This window comes from Podarcis tiliguerta (genome assembly GCF_965153285.1).
Source record: "Podarcis tiliguerta genome assembly, chromosome: 8".
NCBI lineage: Eukaryota > Metazoa > Chordata > Lepidosauria > Squamata > Lacertidae > Podarcis > Podarcis tiliguerta.
The window spans coordinates 52,588,241-52,607,806 of record NC_139541.1 but is presented as its reverse complement, the minus strand read 5'-3'; the positions used below and the strand labels follow the sequence as shown (position 1 = coordinate 52,607,806).

Genomic DNA, 19,566 nt, shown 5'->3' with positions numbered 1-19,566 from the left:
CACCCCACCAACCCCAGGTAGCTCCCACCTGCTTGCTGTCTCATTACAGCCAGTTTGAGAGGTGGCAGTGCCTGCCAAGTTCTTCCTTCTCCTCCGTCTCCATGTTAAACCTTGTAGAACTCAGCAGGAAGGTGCCAAAACTAGAATGAGTTGCCTCCAGCACCACCTACTTTTGGCCTCCCTGGCTTCTGCCCTACCAGTCCCACCATTGGACTTAGATGGACCTTTGGGTCTGGTTCCACACGGCTCCTCTTGCCTCCATCTGTTTTCCTGCTTTGGTGAGGCTTTCTGGAGAGCACCTGCTCTGGAAGAGCCTCTGCGGACCAGTGTACTTGTGCTTGGACATCCTTCCTCTCCCCACCCTTGCTTGAAGGATGCCAAGTTGGCCAGGACTCTGTTTGCCTACCAGCTGGAAGTGGCTACGCTAGGCTCACTTGGCATCGGAGCGCAGCGTTTTCCATCACAGCCCAGCTCCGGTTTGCGCAGCTCCTCTCCGGGGAGCCCGTTGAGAGCGGTGGCATGGCCCAGGGCCCTGTTGCCAAAGCAGCACCCTCCCTCCTCCCTGACTCTTGCATGACTTCTCCGAAAGCCCCGCTCTGCTCCAGCAGCCTCCGTGGCCCCGAGGGCTCTGCTCCAATTTGAGGACATTTAAATTGGAGCTCTGGCTTCAGGCAGAGGACGTGGAAGTTTGTTGACTGCACAGAGAGGGGAGGAGGTTTCTCTGCCTCTACTTTTCGCGGTTGTAGCAGCTTCTTTTTCCTTATTAAATAGGGAGGTGGGGGCTGTAGGAGTGTTCACAGCCTAGAACTAATGAGTGGGTCAGTGGGGGAATTTTGGATAATGATTGGGTATTGCTGTAGGTCTAGAGTAGCTATCTTTGTCTTGAAGGTGACTGGGAGTAGCTGCGGAGACCACATAACACCGGTTCTGAAAGACCTACATTGGCTCCCAGTATGTTTCCGAGCACAATTCAAAGTATTGGTGCTGACCTTGAAAGCCCTAAAAGGCTTCGGCCTAGTGTACCTGAAGGAAGGTCTCCACCCCCATTGTTCAGCCCGGACACTGAGGTCCAGCACTGCGGGCCTTCTGACGGTTCCCTCCTGTGAGAAGTGAGGTTACAAGGAACCAGGCAGAGGGCCTTATTGGTAGTGGCGCTCTCCCTGCAGAACGCCCTCCCATCAGATGTCAAGGAAATAAGCAACTATCTGACTTTTAGAAGACATCTGAAGGCAGCCCTGTTTAGGGAAGCTTTTAGTGTCTAATGTTTTATCGCTTTATTGTTATTATTATCGTTAATTCTGTTGCGAGCTGCCCAGAGTGGCTGGGGAAACCCAGCCAGATGGGCGGGGTAAAGTTAAAGGGACCCCTGACTAATAGGTCCAGTCGTGACTGACTCTGGGGTTGCGGCGCTCATCTCGTTTTATTGGCCGAGGGAGCTGGCGTACAGCTTCCGGGTCATGTGGCAAACCAGAGCAGCGCACGGAAACACCGTTTACCTGGAGCGGTTCCTATTTATCTACTTGCACTTTGACATGCTTTTGAACTGCTAGGTTGGCAGCAGCAGGGACCGAGCAACGGGAGCTCACCCCGTTGCGGGGATTCGAACCGCCAACCTTCTAATCGGCAAGTCCTAGCCTCTGTGGGTTAACCCACAGCACCACCCACGTCTATTATTATTATTATTATTACTATTATTTAAGGCCCTCTGTGTTTAGCCCTCTGAGAGCTGCATGCTGCCAGTTTCTCTCCCTCTCTCTCTCTCTCTCTCTCTCTCTCATATGTACAGCATCCACTTTCCACACATGTAGACAACACACATGTATGCAGGCACACATCAAACAGGCTCTCTCTTCTCAACCTCACCCCACCATCATCATTTGTATGCCACTTTCCAACGAATTAATAAAGCGCTATAAATCATATATATAATCAATCCATACAACAGCTGCAGCAAAACATGTCTCTCCCACAAGCCACAGCAGGCCATGCACAACCTTCTAACCGCTTGACCTCACCCCCAAAGGCGCACTCCTCTATCGTCTCCCGAGACAAGACAGATGCCAACCAACCTAACAACATTGTGTAAAGCCGTACAAAAAAGCTAACCTAATTTATAAGCTTAAAATTAAATAGGAGAGAGAATAATGTCCAACAAAGAAATAAAATGATATTAAAATCACTGTTCATAAATAATCCACATAATCTCACAGCAGTTAGCTTGCACGCATTGCATGGTAGCCACGCACCTTACTGGTGGCAGCCTTCCCGACACACTTGGCACACACAGAATCATTGAATCGTGGAGTTGGAAGGATCCCAATGAGTCATCTAGTCCAGTCCTCTGCAGTGCAGGAGTCACAACTAAAGATTCCCTGACAGGAAGCCTTCCAACCTTTTTTTTTTTTTTTTTTAAAGCTCCAGTAAAGGAGAGTCCATCACCTTCCGAGAGAGCCTGTTCCACTGTCAGTTTATTCTGTCAGAAAGTTATTCTATACAACATGCACACCGGCTACACATGCAAGCCATGTGCACAGGCACACAGCACACACTCACTCATAAATAACACACCCCACATACGCCATCTCTCCCCTCAGTGCTATGAAGTGGTGCTTAGCTGTGTGGAGAGGTTTAAACCTTTGCTTTCAGGCCTCCATGATGAGGAGACTGTAGTGTAATGGATAGCCTTGCTGGAGCTTCACTATCTGTTGTGGTTGTTGTTGTTGTTGTTGTCTGAGAGTGGAGCCTCTGAAACACACAGAAAAATATATATTAAAACTAAAATAAGTATTTAATAAATTCCTTAAATATTCACCTGTGATGTTACAAGTGCTGACTAGGAGGCCAACATTGCATCTCTCAGTAACAGTAAAGAGAGAGAAAAAGATTTTCTTAGGAAAAACATTTATATTGGCTGCCAGAACTAAATAAGAATGATGCATTTACTGCATGATAAAAAGATTGTCTGGAAGTCTTCCACTTTGCTGATCACTGAGAAGTTCTTCAGAAACGATGCATGAAAATGTCAAGCCCTGAAACTCACAGCCATATTAGTTCAGGGCTTTTCTTCTTCTTCTCTGCAGACCTGTGAGTTGCCCTGACTTGCCCAAGGCAACCTTCATGGATGAGCAAGTACTTGACCCTGGTGTGCTGGCTGCCTGGAGCGGATGGGAATTGTAGTTTAAAATAGCTAGCGGGCACCAGGTTGATGAAGGCTGCACTAGCCCTTAAGATCCACTGCAATATCTACTTTATTTCTTATTACAGTGGTACCTCGGGTTAAGAACTTAATTCGTTCTGGAGGTCTGATCTTAACCTGAAACTGTTCTTAACCTGAAGCACCACTTAAGCTAATGGGGCCTCCTGCTGCTGCTGCTGCACTGCTGCCACACAATTTCTGTTCTTATCCTGTAGCAAAGTTCTTAACCTGAGGTAATATTTCTGGGTTAGCGGAGTCTGTAACCTGAAGCGTATGTAACCTGAAGCGTCTGTAACCCGAGGTACCAGTGTACAGCCTTTTGGTTTACCTGCCAGAGTCCTGGTGGGTGGAATCCTTGTTCAGGAGCAAATCCAGACAGGAAATGGTGGCTTATGACTTGGAGCCAAATACTTAAGCGCACCTCTTGAACTGTACCTTCATATACAAGCACACATCCAAATCTGAGTCACTGCAGATCAGGGTTTCTAACATAGAGAGCTAAAACAGGCCAGGTTTGGCCAGAAAGCTTGTCAGGAGCTTCCATTTAACGTTCATGTGAGGAACCGGGGAGACCAAGAGGAAAGCCATTCGTACAAAGCTGGCCATAGCAGAGAATTTATTTTTGTTGCTCTGCTGTTGTTGTCGTCACTTTTTTCTTGCCATGGCAACTCAGAGGAAGTTACCACCCCCAGCCCCAACCCCCACATACATACATTAAAAACAAGTGGGGGGAAATATATCAAAAACATACCACCCATTCTAAAAGCCCAATTTTATCCACTAATTTCAAAACTGCACTGGTTTTGGGGGTGGGGGCGTTCTGGGAAACCCTGAGCAACGCCAGCTATGAGGCTGCTATTTAGTTCATAAGTTCACTGGTAACAATGAATGGATACCAGCTGGAAATACGGTAGCAGGCAAACTTTGCAGTCTCAAAGCTTTTAACTGTATTTACTAAATACAAGTAAAGCAAAGCAAGCTAAATTAGATTGCTCTCAAGGGCTTCAGAAAGTTTCCCAGCGTAGATTGAAAATTTTCCTATGCAGATTGTTATATACAAATTTCTCAAATTCGCATAGGTAAATTCAATCCCCCCCCCCCTTAAAGAAATCTGCATTGCTGCCTTTGAGGGAATGTATGGAGACAGTTGTGCAAATATCTACATAATGTCTTTTGTTGGGGGTTTGAAAACTGGTGTTCCCTCCCCACCCCCAATTCCTCCGTGCAACTTTTTGTCAGCGAATATGGCTGTGGAAAGAAGGCTGGGATTCACTAAAAGAAAATGTGTTCATGTACATATGGATTGGGGGGTGGGGACAGAACAGGCATGCATGGACAGCAAGATAGGAACGGAGGCCCTGGCCATGCCTGCTCTTCGTTCTGGTTATTGCAATCCATATCTGTGTAGGCCATAGCTGGCCCCGGGCATTTTTCTGCCTGAGACAAAGGGCATGATGCCTCTCTGCCCCACTTTCCACATACAGAAGCCCACTGGACAGGCTGTTCAATCTTATTTATTTCCATTAAGTTTGTATTAGTTTTCAAAAAGTTCAGTTGCAGCATATTATCAAACAAACAAGCAAACGGTAATAATAAATAATAACCAGATCAGATACTCTGTATCGTGCCAAGGGAAATTTATCACAGCATTCAGCTTATATTCAATCTCTAAATGTATTAGCCACATTCATTCATAAACAGGAGGAGATTCTTGACCGTATTGCTCCTTACCTGAGAAAGAGATATTAAAAGTCGGACCAAAATCATCCTTCTTACTTAGGCCCTCCTGGTGATTCACATCTCTGATGGGGAATGTGCTGAAGGACAATTTTGGCCTGTAGATTTTAGGGAACTACTGTAAAACAAAATCTTAATGTTGTTCCAACCTCCCAATTGGTACTTTTTTGATGGAGGCTAACCTAAACTTGATTATACAATTATTATTGATGGCAGCTAGAATGACTTGTGCACTTTAAAATTTAATTCCAGCACTAGTGAAGGGACTTGGATGGTCATACTTAACAAACATAATTGCACCTATATGCCTCACTTGTGCATTGGCCAAAAAAGAGGAAACCATTCTCTGCAAAAGAGGGCATAATGGGAATCAGATTTACATAACATTTGCATATGTTGACTTGCATGCACAGAGTAATAGCGGATGGCATGGAGGGGCAGCTTGACCTCGCTTGACCTCTGGGTGGTTGTGTCGCTGCTGCTTCCTGGGAGGTAGAAGGGGGATGCAAGCACTACCCTTCCTCTACCTCCTCTCAGACAGCAGCGACACGGCCACCCAGAGGTCAGGTGACATAGATACACATTTAGGAATAATGTCTATAATTTAAATAGTAATGCAGTACATCTCACTGTAGTGTAGAAGACACTGAACCAGTGTCCAATGTGTCTGATGTCCAGGGAATGATTGTATAGTAGGACACATGGCCACCCTCAAAGGGACGGACTCTTCCACTGTACAGGGGGCAGCAGATGCAGTGGTACCTCTGGTTAAGAACTTAATTTGTTCTGGGGGTCCATTCTTAACCTGAAACTGTTCTTAACCTGAGGTACCATTTTAGCTAATGGGGCCTCCCGCTGCTGCACAATTTCTGTTCTCATCCTGAAGCAAAGTTCCTAACCCGAGTTACTATTTCTGGGTTAGCGATGTCTGTAATCTGAAGCGTATGTAACCTGAAGCGTCTGTAACCTGAGGTACCACTGTATAGCTTAGGAGATACAGTAGGGAAGGCTACGTTGTGCACACAGCTGCGCCCTCCAGGAGAGGAGAACAACAAGGGGGCTCAGGAGGAATGGCCCGTAAATGGTCGCTCTTCCCCCTGACCCCCTAGCATTGGCTGTCTGAAGTTACCACAGCCAGTGTGGTGTAGTGGTTAAGAGCGGTAGTCTCGTAATCTGGTGAACCGGGTTCGCGTCTCCGCTCCTCCGCATGCAGCTGCTGGGTGACCTTGGGCCAGTCACACTTCTCTGAAGTCTCTCAGCCCCACTCACCTCACAGAGTGTTTGTTGTGGGGGAGGAAGGGAAAGGAGAATGTTAGCCGCTTTGTGACTCCTTCGGGTAGTGATAAAGCAGGATATCAAATCCAAACTCCTCCTCCCCCTCCTCCTCCTCCTCTTCTTCTTCTTCTTCTTCTTCTTCTTCTTCTTCTTCTTCTTCTTCTCAACAGTAGGGCTGGCCCTGATCTTTCATAATTGAATGCATCCATGTTTTCTTTTTGCAAGGCATCATTTGACAGAGATGGCTATTTGCATCCAGCTCTTTTTTTTCTTCAGGGGGAGGAAACCCAGCATGGGGCTCCAGCCCCACATCAACATCTTCTGCCCACCTAGCAGACAAGAAAATAGCCCTTGGTCTTCCAAACTTTATCTCTTGCTGCAACCCTCAAAAACTGTATTTCTTTATGAATAGCAGTCCAATCAAGTATTTTTTTTTAATTTAATCTCATTGGTTTCAACAAGACAGAGAGCTAAGCATGTGCTGTTTTACAGGAGGGATTCAGCTGCATAATGGGAATTTAGGTTTGCACAATTAAAGGGGATTAAAGCTTCCTGATGGAACAAATCCACTTAAGAAGAAGAAGAAAATGGGCAGGGGAAAACACTAAAAAAAGCTGCAGGGGGAGATAATTATGGACATGGGAAGACGTCTGATGTCCCTGCAAACAAATCGGAACAAATGCTCCAGAAAGAGTGGGCGTCATATTATTGTTATTATTATTACTATTAATTATTTGTTGAATTTATATACCGCTCTATACCTGTAGGTCTCAGGGTGGTTCACAGGATAAGGATGGCTCTATAATGGTAGGGAAGAGAGAGCAAAGTCTGATTTTGGACCACCCTCCACTTTAGCTTTATTTAAATAACAGGTGAAAAGGAACCACTAGCGCCGTGAACGCCTCCCTCGTTCTCTTGGAATGGCAAATAGCACCCACCTGAGAGGTGACAGAACTGAGTTTCCAGTGAGATCCGGCTGAAAAAAAGCCCTGCTTGCAACATTGTGGTGGGGATTAAGTGAGGAGCAGGGAGGACCATGTATGCCACCTCCAGTTCCTTGCAGAAAAAGGTGGGTCGGGAAGGCGATAAATAAATACTAAATACTAAACTGTGAACCTGCCCAGGAGGCTGATTGTGAGAGTCTTGCATTCTGAGGCGAGAAAGACCAGGAAATAGCCAGATCTGCTCAGCTTTCTGCATGGCCCTGTCCACATCATGCTCCTTTGCGGTGATGACCTGTGGGGGGGGGGGACTTTGCCTGTAGCCCCTCCAAGCCTCACAGGCGGCGGGTGCTATAGGCTTTGAAGCCCTGTCTGGGCCTGCCTCCCTTAGGCCGCTCCGTGGTGGAGACTCTTCCTTTCAAGAGCAGGCCCTGCTTTGAAAGCGTCAGGGATGTGCTGGAGGTGGGCCGCATGGAACGTGCGTTCAGGAAGCCACGCTACATGCCGAGCAGGCGCTGGGCTCCCAGGGGGCTCGTTAGGTATCTGCCAGAACAGCAGAGGAGCATTGCTCTCCCCTCTTCAAGGCAGCCCAGCGAACGCAACCATTTTGCACAGGGCTTCCTCCCCGCGGAAGACAGCGTTGGCTCACATCCACCATGGTCCCCCTGCTCTGGAATGTTTTGCGGGAGGAACAACGACCCTTGTGGGCTGGGCTAGCTGGTCAGCCAAAATGTCTAGAGCTCCACAGTGGAGAGTAGTTGGGACAGAGGCATTTTCCTCATCTAGAATCCAGGCAAGCCAATGTGAGGTGGTGCATAATTAATGTATGGAATTAATTGCCTCAAGTAGTAGCCTCTGCCTGAGGGCCGGTCCAAGCATTGTGAGGCTCCCTCATCTGACCGCAGAAAGGTAGTACAGTGGTACCTTGGGTTAAGTACTTAATTCATTCTGGAGGTCCGTACTTAACCTGAAACTGTTCTTAACCTGAAGCACCACTTTAGCTAATGGGGCCTCATGCTCCTGTTGCGCCGCCAGAGCACAATTTCTGTTCTTATCCTGAAGCAAAGTTCTTAACCTGAAGCACTATTTTTGGGTTAGCAGAGTCTGTAACCTGAAGCGTATGTAACCCGAGGTACCACTGTACAGTCATAGCTCGGGTTGAAGTTGCTTCAGGTTGAAGGCTCTCAGGTTGCGCTCCGCGGTGACCTGAAAGTAACGGAACACATTACTTCTGGGTTTCGCTGCTTGCGCATGCGCAGACAGTCAAAATGACATCACACACATGCACAGAAACAATGAATCGCGACCCGCACACACACAGACGTGGGTTGCGTTCATTTCTGGATGCGAATGTGGCTCCGGAACGGATCCCATTTGTATCCAGAGGTACCACTGTAATGTTACTTTTCTGGGAGAAAATGCTTCTTCATGAGGCGCATCGTTAAACTACGGAACTCCCTCCTGCAGGAGGCAGTGATGGCCACCAGCCTAGATGGCTTTGAGGATCAGAAGAATTCATGGAGGAGAGGGCTATCGATAGCTACTAGCCACAATGGCTATTCTCTGCCTCCACAGTCAGAGACGGCAGTGCTTCTGAAAGCTGCAGGCAGGGAGAGGGCTCTTGTGCTCAGGTTCTGCTTGTTTCCCACAGGCATCTGGTTGGCCACCATGAGAGCAGGATGCTGGACTTTGTGGGCCATTGGTCTGATCCAGCAGGCTCTTCTTATGTTCTCAGTGTAGATATCACCGAGCCTAATGCATTTGCTTGGTATAAAGCAGGGTACGAGCTTCATTCCTGTTCCTCCCCCTCCACCCCCTTTTGCCTGGCGCTGCAGTTGCTGGAGGAGACAGATCCCCATTAGCCTGCCTCTTAAACTGCAGGAGAGCTGGGGCTGTGCACTGTATAAATTCATGCTAATAACACAAGAGAAGGAAGGTGGGAGGTGGGAGAAAAGAGGCCAGCACTGAGCAAGGAGGTGGGCAAGTATCAAGCTGAGTCTGGGCAGGATCAGGTGTGCAGCAAAGGGCCCTGGAACCACCCAGGGCAGGTGACCCACTAGATGGAAATGGGAAAGGGGGTGGCTGAGGCCCTCTGAGGTGCCCACACCATTGCTGCAGCCCATCACTGCTCCTTCTGCTGGTAATTAAGTGGCGGTGCTGTAATTAACACTGGCGTTGTGACAGGTAGGGGAGTCCCAAGGGAGGAAGAAGGGCAGGAAGGGAGCTGTTAGGCAGGAGCTGTTTTTCCTTCTCTGCTCCCCCCGCCCCAGCTGCTGGGAAGACTTGCTCATTTGGAGGCAGCCCCTTCCTCTCTCTCTCTCTCCCAGAAGAGCAGCAGCATTGCTGTGCTGGTGCAGAGAGAAAATGGGATTTGTCGTCGGCACAGCAGCGATTTCCCCAGATACGCCACTGCAGATATGGAAAGGGCTTCTTGCTCCGGTTGCATCCCTGGCTCCCATTAGCTGTTGGGGATGGTGGTGCAGGAGGCCAATTTTGGGGACTTCACTTGCCTGTAAGGCCTCTTAAACATACTGGATTGTTGGCCAGCCACTCTCCTTCCCTGGCTGCATGCTCTGGGCCACATCACTGTTCTGTGGAATGACATCTGAGGCGTAAAATGCAGCAGAGCCCACAAATGCTCTGCCCAGGAATACTCAAAGAGTCAGAACAGTAATTAAAATAGCAGACAACACACCTTTGAGAGCCTTTCTCTTAACCTTGAGCAACTGCAACCAACCCCACAGCTCCAGGGCTCTGGTTGTTGGTTTACTGGGGAGATGCACCCCCCCCCCGGCATCCCTTGTTAGAAATTGACCACTGATCATACTGCTCTCTCCGTGGTGTGGACTGGTGAGCAGGCAAACGCCCTGTCCAGGGCAGAGTTGCTAGTACAGGCTGTCATCCTTCCCCTGGAGGGCAGCCATTTACTCAAAGATGGCATCGTTTGCTGTTCAGCATGACTGTGGCCATGCAGGTTAACTTGCTTGACTTCGTGGTGTCGGTTCCAGAAAAAGTCATGTGTGAGTAGAGGCCAAACAGTGATTCTTGAGCTGCTCCAGAGTCTCTGCCCAGGCCTGTAGGTTTACCTTAGCTTGGAAAAATTGCACATAATAAATGCAGAATGGGATGGTGGCCACTGAATTCCACTATCCAATAATTTCAAGCCACCTCCCACCATTGGAAGCTATTTTGGCATACATACATACATATTATTATTATTATTATTATTATTATTATTATTATTATTACTACTACTACTACTACTACTACTACTATTTAGTGATGTCATGGCATGCTTTCCCCAACCTCGATGCTTCCAGATGTTGTTCTAATACAGGTCCCATCAGCCGCAGCCAGCATGATTGTGGTGGCTGGGACTGATGGGAGGAGGGAGGGAGGAAAGACAGCACTGGGAGGTCTGAATATCTGGTGATGTCTATATCCACACTTAACCAGGAGTCTGATCTTAGAGGGGCATTTTTAGTGAATGCTGGTGTCCCAAGCCATGCACTTTACATGGGGGCTGCCTTTGAAGAAAGTGGAAACATATTTGGGGGCAAAGTGTGGCTGCCAGAGGTGCTGGCTATATAGCAAGTTGATCGAATCACATTATGATTCCAGCCTTAGCCCTGGCCAGCTACATTAAATTGAGCCTGGGAAACAAATTAACAAGCAATGTGTTCTTGTTGTTTTGGAAATGCTTTCCTATTTAAAACAAAAAACACGCTGAAACACCCCAGGTTGCTTACATCCTATAGGCTTGGCCTTTATTGTATGTCTCCCTCCATGCAAAGTCCACTTCAGGGGCCCCTTTCTAAGTCCCCATCAGATGTGACTTGGGTCTTTCATGGTGGCGGTGTTCATAATTTGAACAGCTTTCATAGAGCCGCTTGCCTGACTTTGTTGTGGCTTTTTGCATTTTGACAGCAAGCAAATCTGATTTCAGCCTCTGCTGGGCACTGCTTCTGCTTTGTTTTCATAATTTTAGTAATGTTTAATTTTACAATTTTACTGAATATTCATTCATTGCATGTTTCAAAGGTGCCCCTGACTCCGTATTTAAAAGAAGTATAAATGCTATGACTAAATTCACAAAGTCTGCAGCAGTCACCTCAGTGTATCTCTGAGAGGAATCTTTGCAGACGCACACAGTTTTGGTAGGACAGCTCTCCAGAGCTGTGCCTCTCAGTCTTCTCTCTGCTGAGTCCAGCTCCTTGCTGTTGTCTCGTGTGTGGGATGACTGTTCCCTTTTTTCCTTCCTCCGGCTCCTAGGCCCCAGTCTAATTAGTCTGCATCTGCCATCTGCTGACTTGGAGACCTGAACCACTGGCAATCTGTATCCAACCATCGTTTACCGGGATTGTCCTTTGTTGTGAGCTCTGCCTCAGGGTCTACTGTCCCCCAGGACAAACCTTCAGAGCCCTTCCTGTTGGGAATGAGGCTTCTCCTGGGCTCACGACTTCCTCCAGAGCCTTTGTTGTCTTCCCTCTTCTTCCACGCTGGCTGGCCTTCTCCACACTCGCCCAGCCTGAGCATCACCTCTTCCTCCCACACACACCTTGCCTCTGAAACATCTCGCCTTCCCCCTTGTCCAGATGGACAGTAATGCTTCCAGTGCAGGCATCAGAGGCTTAGGCTGCATATGCACCAATTAGGTAAAGCACTATGATACCACTTTAAACCATCATGGCTCCCCCCCCCAAAGAATTCTGGGAAGTGTAGTTTGTTAAGCGGCTGAGAGTTCTTAGGAGATCCTTATTCCTCTTCGAGAGCAACAATTCCTAGAGTTCCCTGGGAAGAAGACATATTCATTATTTAACCATTCTGAGTACTGTAACTCTGTGGAAAGGAATGGGGGTCTCCTAATGATTCTGGGAGCTGTCATTTGTTAAGGGTGCTGAAAATTGTTGGGAAACCTTTGTTTCCCTCCCAAAGTTACAATTCCCAAAGTTTCCTGGGAAAACTGTTAAACCACTCTGAACATTATTTTCAGGAGAGGTTAAATTCCAGAGTCCACTAGAGGATGGTGCAGTGCACTGTGTTATTTGGGGTTTTTGGCAGGGTGTGTGGAAGATTTGGTGGTATTCATTCTCCGTGCATTGTTACTTCATATATTTGACAGCTTTTGGAAATATTTGACTGATCAGTGAACTAGTTTTAATCTAACAAATGCCAGCACTGATTTTGGGTGCCTTCAGGCTGTCACAATGCCTTCAACAATAAACCAGCTCTGTTCGTTACAGGAACAATCTGCAGCAGAGAGGTGGTCGGTCATAATGTATTGTCTGTATCTTCTGCAGTCTGTGACTAGTTCCTCATTATGGAGTTAACTAGTACTAGATGCAATTGCAACAATATTTACATTATTGGGTATCAATGAATTGCATGGGACCCCCAAAAGCACCTTTTTATTGCACATTCCTGATGATTTGTGCTCATGATGCTATCAGGGCAGTCACACATGACCCCACTTTCAATACCCTTTGCTCCAGCAAATGTTTGGGGGGCAAAGATACTGCTTCATTTCCAATTGGAGCATATGCTGTATTTTCCTGCTGAAATCCCATAATTGTTTGGACCAGAGAGGTTCTCCGTTTGGGGGTGGGAGGTTGTCCTGCTTTTGTTCTGCTGTAGCCCCTCAGGGTGGCAATAATGCAGTTGTACTGGGAAAGTATTGCAGAACGTCTACAGAGGAGAATAAATGCACCACATGCCCTATTATTGTGTTGATAATATGTTGCCGAACACAACCACAATAAAACTCTAACGATCCTTTGGAGGTAAAATGGAGGGGAGGCTGATGCATATGGCCTCTCTCCCTATTTTATCCTCACCACAACCCTGTGAGGTAGGTTAGCTGAGGGCTGAGAGACTGTCATTGGCCCAAAGTCACCCAGTGAGCTTCCTGACCAAGTTGACAACACAGGGAGGGTTGGGCTGATTCACTTGTGTTCATGTAGGTGGGTGTTTTATCCTTTGGGTGAGCAGGCCCTCTTCTCCTGGTGTTTATTTTCCTTCCTTCCTTCCTTCTCCCTCCCAGATTTACCGGCGTTGTTGGCTCGTCTTCCGCAAATCTTCCAGCAAAGGCCCTCAGAGGCTGGAGAAATATCCGGACGAGAAGTCGGTGTGTTTGCGAGGATGTCCAAAGGTTAGCCCCAGTTCCTGATGTGATGGTGCTGTTGCTGCTCCATGAGGGGACAGGGGCTGGATAGAGCCTTGTGGGGGGAGGGATAGCTAATACCGCAGAAGATAGAATCAGGATTCAGGATGGCCTTACTGGATTGAAGAATTGGCCCAAACTAACACCATGAATTTCAATCGGGCAAATGTGAGGTTCTGTGCTTAGGCAGAAATAATCAGATGCACAAATACAACATGTGGGACACCTGCTTGCCAGTGGTACATGTGAAAAGGAGCTAGAGGTCTTAGCAGAGCACAAGATTAACATCAGTCAACCGTATGATGCAGCAGCAAAAGAAAGCTATTCTAGACTGCATCAAGTCTAGTAAGAGTACTGCTCTATTCTGCCTTGGTTAGACCCCACCTGAAGTTCTGTGTTCAGTTTTGGGTACCACAATTTAAGAAGGATATTGGCAAACTAGAACATGTGCAGAAGAAGGTGACCAGGAGGCTCAAAGGTCTGGAAATCAAGCCTTAGGAGGAGCGGTTGAGGGAGCTGGGGATGTTTAGCCTACAGAAGTGGAGACTGAGAGATGATAGGATGCCCATCACCAAACATCTAAAGGTCTGTCGCATGGAAGATGGAGCAAGCTTGCTTTCTGCTGCTCCACAGGGTAGAACCCAAACCAATGGATTCAAATGACAAGAAAATGAGATTCTCACTATGCTTTAGGAAGAACTTTTTGACGGTAAGAGCTGTTTGACAGTGGGACTGACTGCTTTGGAAGGTGGTGGACTCTCTTTCATTGGAAGTTTGTAAGCAGGGTTTAGGTGACCACCTGACAGGGATTCTGCATTGCAGGGAGTTGGACTGGATGACCTTTGGGCTCCCTTCCAACTCTACAATTCTGATTCTTGGTCAGCATTTCATACTTTCCTCCTTCTCAGCACGGGGCCCCTTTGGGGAGGCTGAGGGGTGGGCAACCTCCTACGCAGAGCCAGCTTGCAGTTTGCCTACTCTAGTGATGAAGATTGGCCACCGTTTCCTAGTTCGGAGACATTCTCATTATCCTTAAATGCTTCCCCAGGGCACTCTTGTGGTCTGTGTGACATTGCGTGCTGGAAAAAACCGTCCCTGCCCAAGGGAGTCATTGTGGCAAAAATAAACCTGTTTATGTTCTAGAAGCAGAACACAGTCCTCCTGCTTGAGTTCTCTCGCTGGCCATCCTTTCCACTCTTTCACCCAACCTCCTCACCACCTTAGTCACCCAGTGCAAGACCCAATTCCACCACTCATACGCCCTGCTGCCCATCTCAATGCTCTCAGGCTCCTGGAAAATGGAGGTGAACAACCAGAGCACCTGCCCAGCCCTCTAGACCAAGAAATGGCCCTCCCCTCAACAATGCCATCCTTCTCTCTTTACGCAGGGTACCCTAGGAGGTCAAGGCTGCTTGAGACACTTCTGAGTTGCCATATCCCACCTCTTTAAGGGGGATTGCTGTCTCAGAGTCCTCTGTCCAGAGAGTCTCTTTCCCAACCACCACCATAAATGAGTAACTTCTGGAATCGCTGGTGAATGAAGCCACTCTCCCCATTGGTTTCTCCCTACAAAACAGCTTTTGCTCTCCCATCTAAGCTGCTGCACAACTCCCTGTACAGGAGTTGGGAAGTATTCTTTTGAACATCAGGGGTGGGCAACATTTTTCAGACCGAAGGCAAGCTTTTGGGGTCCCCAAGTCAGTGGTGGGGCCAGAGATAAAAAAAAAGAGGATGGAGCAAAACTTGCAGTTCGGAAAGCGCTGAGGAAATGCATTGAAAAGTGCACCATGCATTCCAGCATTGCATAAGTCAGAGGTCTATATGTGCTTGCACACACACACAAACACACCCTCCAGCTAGCTAAGCAAGAGGCATTATCACAGTTCAAGAACAAATTCCCAGCCAGGCAAAATCACTCTAGGAGGGTGTGAAGCAGGAACAGGGGGCTAGGGAGACTCCTGAAGGCTTTATAATTTGTCCTGGATGGCCGCATTGAGACCTGGGGCCAAGTTTCCCCCCTCCTGCTCAGCATGGAGCTGCCCAGCATGGGTCAAGAGCCAGGGATCCCTTTCCTCTTCTCTGCAGACGAAGGTGGGCTGTAGGGAGGTGCTCCCCTTAAGGCGTGTGGCTCTCCTGCAGGTCACTGAGATCAGCAACGTAAAATGCATCACGAGGTTACCAAAGGAGACTAAGCGGCAGGCCGTGGCCATCATCTTCACCGACGACTCGGCTCGGACGTTCACCTGTGAATCTGGTAGGAGCCCCGCTGTGGGATTTATGGGGGTGTTTGTGAGCCGCAGTGTGTGGGCGCATTCTACGAAGTTGCAATCCACTAGCAAGTGTATGTGTGTTGTGTTGAACAAAATGGCAACAGGGCTGAATGCTGGACACTAACTGAGGGCGCTTCCCATCTTGCAGAGCTGGAGGCTGAGGAGTGGTACAAAACTCTGTCCATCGAGTGCCTGGGGGCACGGCTCAACGACATCAGCCTGGGAGAGCCAGATCTGCTGGCACCTGGAGTGCAGTGTGAGCAGACAGGTAAGGGGGCAGGCTGTCCTGAATTTGCCATGGTGGTGGGGTGTCCGGGGAATGAGGGTGGTGGAAGGACTGACTGGAGAAACAAATGGCCTGTTATTATTTATTGATCTTATTAGCCGTTCTTTTTTCCCCTCTCTTTTTTTTTACCAGAATAACTTGAAGCAATGGGACGCGGGTGGCGCTGTGGGTTAAACCACAGAGCCTAGGACTTGCCGATCAGAAGGTCGGCGGTTCGAATACCCGCAACGGGGTGAGCTCCCATTGCTCGGTCCCTGCTCCTGCCAACCTAGCAGTTCGAAAGCACATCAAAGTGCAAGTAGATAAATAGGTACCGCTCTGGCGGGAAGGTAAACGGTGTTTCTGTGCGCTGCTCTGGTTCGCCAGAAGCGGCTTAGTCATGCTGGCCACATGACCTGGAAGCTGTATGCCGGCTCCCTCGGCCAATAAAGCGAGATGAGTGCCGCAACCCTAGAGTCGGTCACGACTGGACCTAATGGTCAGGGGTCCCCTTTACCCTTTACCTATCTTGAAGCAATAAAGACATAACCCATACTTTGAAACCAGCCTAAAACGAAACAGAGGAAGATCTAAAACTCATCCACATTTTTTTAAAGGCAGGGCTCAAAAATCTCACCTGCCGTAGGAGGTCCCAGATAGCTGAAAGCCTGGGGGAAAGTCTGGGGGGGAAGAAATTACCTGGTGCCTAAAGGTAAAGGTAAAGGTACCCCTGCCCGTACGGGCCAGTCTTGAGTTGTGCGCTCATCTCACTCTAGAGGCCGGGAGCCAGCGCTGTCCACAGACACTTCCGGGTCACGTGGCCAGCTTGACGATGATGCTCTGGTGAACCGGCACCAGAGCAGCACACGGAAACGCCATTTACCTTCCCGCTATAAAGCGGTACCTATTTATCTACTTGTACTTTAAGGGTGCTTTCGAACTGCTAGGTGGGCAGGAGCTGGGACCGAACGACGGGAGCTCACCCCGCCGCGGGGATTCGAACCGCCGACCATGCGATTGGCAAGTCCTAGGCGCTGAGGTTTTACCCACAGCGCCACCCGCGTCCCTTTACCTGGTGCCTAAAGATATGCAATGGTGCCACCAGGTGAGCCCCTCTAGGGAGAGGATTCCACAAGCAGGAAGCCAGACGTGGCAGTGCAGAGAGCAGCTCCTTGAGGTGGGCATTGCAGGCACTGCTGCCCAGGGCAAGAGCAGAGATACCTGGAGGAAGCCCTGGACACTGAGCCAGGGCATGGGGATGCAGCGAACAGCAGCTCTGTCGAAGTGTGGGACAGAGGCGGTGTTGGGGTTTAAGCTGCAGATTGTGGCCAGGGAGTACATGGCGAAGTTAGGCTTAGGAGGAAGCTAATTGGAGCCACAAACATTGAGCCCAAGAGGTTGCAGACTGGTGAGTTTTGCTGTTGCTCAAGCAAAATATTGGGAAGGAGACAGCTAGGAGGGTGGCAAAGGGGTGGTGTGAAGCAGAGAAGGTGCCAGCAAGCCTGGCTCAGCAGCGCCCCTTTCTCCCCCGCAGATCGCTTCAACGTCTTCCTCCTGCCCTGCCCCAACCTGGACATCTACGGCGAGTGCAAGTTGCAGATCACACACGAGAACATTTACCTCTGGGACATGCACAACCCCCGCGTCAAGCTCGTCTCCTGGCCCCTATGCTCGCTGCGACGCTACGGGCGAGATGCCACGCGGTTCACCTTTGAGGCTGGCCGGTATGCATGCAGGGACGTGTGACCCAGAGGGCTTGCTGCACCATGCTGGTTGTGGGAGTGTGTGTGTTCTGAAACTTGAGAATAATTTAAAGTATCAGTCCAGCTCTGCACAGTGGCCATCACCACTGAGAATTGGCACTGTGAAGCGCATCACATTAGATGACTTAGGGCCATCCACAGTATTTCAGCTTAACCTACCTGTTAAGGAGAGATCTCGAGGTTTTTGTGAAAGAGGCGGGATTTCTTATTTATTTGTTTCTTTTCAAGGTTTGTACCCCATGCTTTAGCAAAAAGAGGCTCCCAGAATTGCTTGCAGATCAACAAAATGCAAGGCTTTTGCAATCTGAAAGGCAAGATACAAAAGGAAAGCGGCCGGGGAGGGAGAAGGGGAAAAGAAATCCAGGCACCACTCCTTACAAAGTTCTTATAATGACCTGCTGAGACTGAAACTGGTCAGAAATGGATATAAGGTGGTAACAGTCATAAAAATGAGGCAGACAGTGGATTGTTACCACATGTAGTTCTCTGGAGGTGCTAAGGGCATGCTTATTTCAGTTAGTGTTGTTGCTGGGCTTTGCAACTGGGTGGGAGTGATGAGACAGATGAGAGATGCAGTCCAAAACATCTGGATTGGGCAAGGCTGCTTTGGGGCCTAAGAAAAACCCAAAGTGCAGTCCTCTCTCTCCCTTCAACTTGCCTCAGCCCACTAGGCCACAGCCACTGGAAAGGGAAGGGAACTGGCCACAGGGAAGGCTAGAGGACACTGAGGGGCTGGTTGGGCAGCATTCGGAGTGGGTCAGGTCTTCCCATGATTTCAGCTTTCCCCAAGGATTTTCTGAGAGGGAAATCCCCAAAACACTGAATCTATTCCAAAGGCATTTTCCAAGCTGATGTTTTCCACATGGATATTTTACTGGTACATAATCAAGATCTCCATAAAGCCTCGGGAGAGGCTGGCAGGACTTACTGTACTAAAAGGAAAGCAGGAAAAAAGGGAAGAAGTCAAGTCTGTGTAGATTCCCCCCCCCCCCGCCCCCAAAGGCATAGCGGAGTCTGGTCCATTTGAATGAATGGGGCATTGCCTCAGCAACCTCCATCTTCCTTCAGCCAGCCCCCACCTGCCTGCCTCCTTACCTACACAGAGCTACAATTTCCAGAGTTCCTTGGGAAGAGGGGTTGATCATTAATCCATTCCAAGAACTGTGGCTCTGTGAGGGGAATAGAGTTCCCCTAAAGCAGTGTTCCCCAACCTTGGGCCTCCAGCTGTTTTTGGACTACAATTCCCATCATCCTTGACCCCTGGTCTTGCTAGCGAGGGATGATGGGAGTTGTAGTTCAAAAACAGCTGGAAGCCCAAGGTTGGGGAACACTGCCCTAAAGGATGGACAGATGGACGGCATATGCACCAGCCCTGTGTCCCTGTGTGTGCTTGGCATACCCACTGCAACCATCCACGCTGGACTTTCCATGATGAACAGGAAAGTCTGAAGAGCAGTTCTCTGTGGTCTTGGATGAACGCACTGAAGTCTCACCACAACCAGGAAGCCCACCTTGAAAAGCCTTCTAAGCACATTCATCCAAACACACATAGCCCCTTCAGAACTTCCTGATGCTTCAGGGCAGAGGTGCAGTGGGCACACTCCACTCCCCAAGTTGTGCCTCACACATGCTTTCTGAATGCATGTAGAGAGAGCTTGCTCTTCCACAGCCCCTCCACTCCCTTGGCCATGCCAATTGACTGGATGGTGTGGCAGAAGATCCAGATTTAAGCCCTGGCATCTCTAGCTGGGATGGGAAAGATCTGAAACACAAGAGAGATGTTGCCCGTCAGTGCCAGCAATACTGATCTAGATGGGCCCAATGGTCTGACTATGTGTACAGTAGATTCCTATGTCCCTGAGGCCCCATATGGACCTTGCTTCCCAGAAGTGCTCTGTGCAGCCAGACATGAATCCATATGGATGGATTTTCACATGCAGTGATTGTGGGTGGGTGGGG

The 19,566-nt window shown here is 48.8% G+C and overlaps 1 protein-coding gene across 4 annotated transcripts in view; it reads left to right on the top strand.

The window, feature by feature from the left end:
* Positions 1-19,566, top strand: part of DOK4 (docking protein 4) — a 55,833-nt gene that overhangs the window by 23,630 nt on the left and 12,637 nt on the right. For all 4 annotated transcript variants that reach the window (XM_083452963.1, XM_083452961.1, XM_083452960.1 and 1 more), the window contains exons 3-6: positions 13,190-13,297; positions 15,449-15,563; positions 15,728-15,847; positions 17,379-17,568. In XM_083452963.1, coding sequence (XP_083309089.1) covers positions 13,190-13,297; positions 15,449-15,563; positions 15,728-15,847; positions 17,379-17,568 — 533 coding nt within the window. The remainder of the gene's footprint in view (positions 1-13,189; positions 13,298-15,448; positions 15,564-15,727; positions 15,848-17,378; positions 17,569-19,566) is intronic.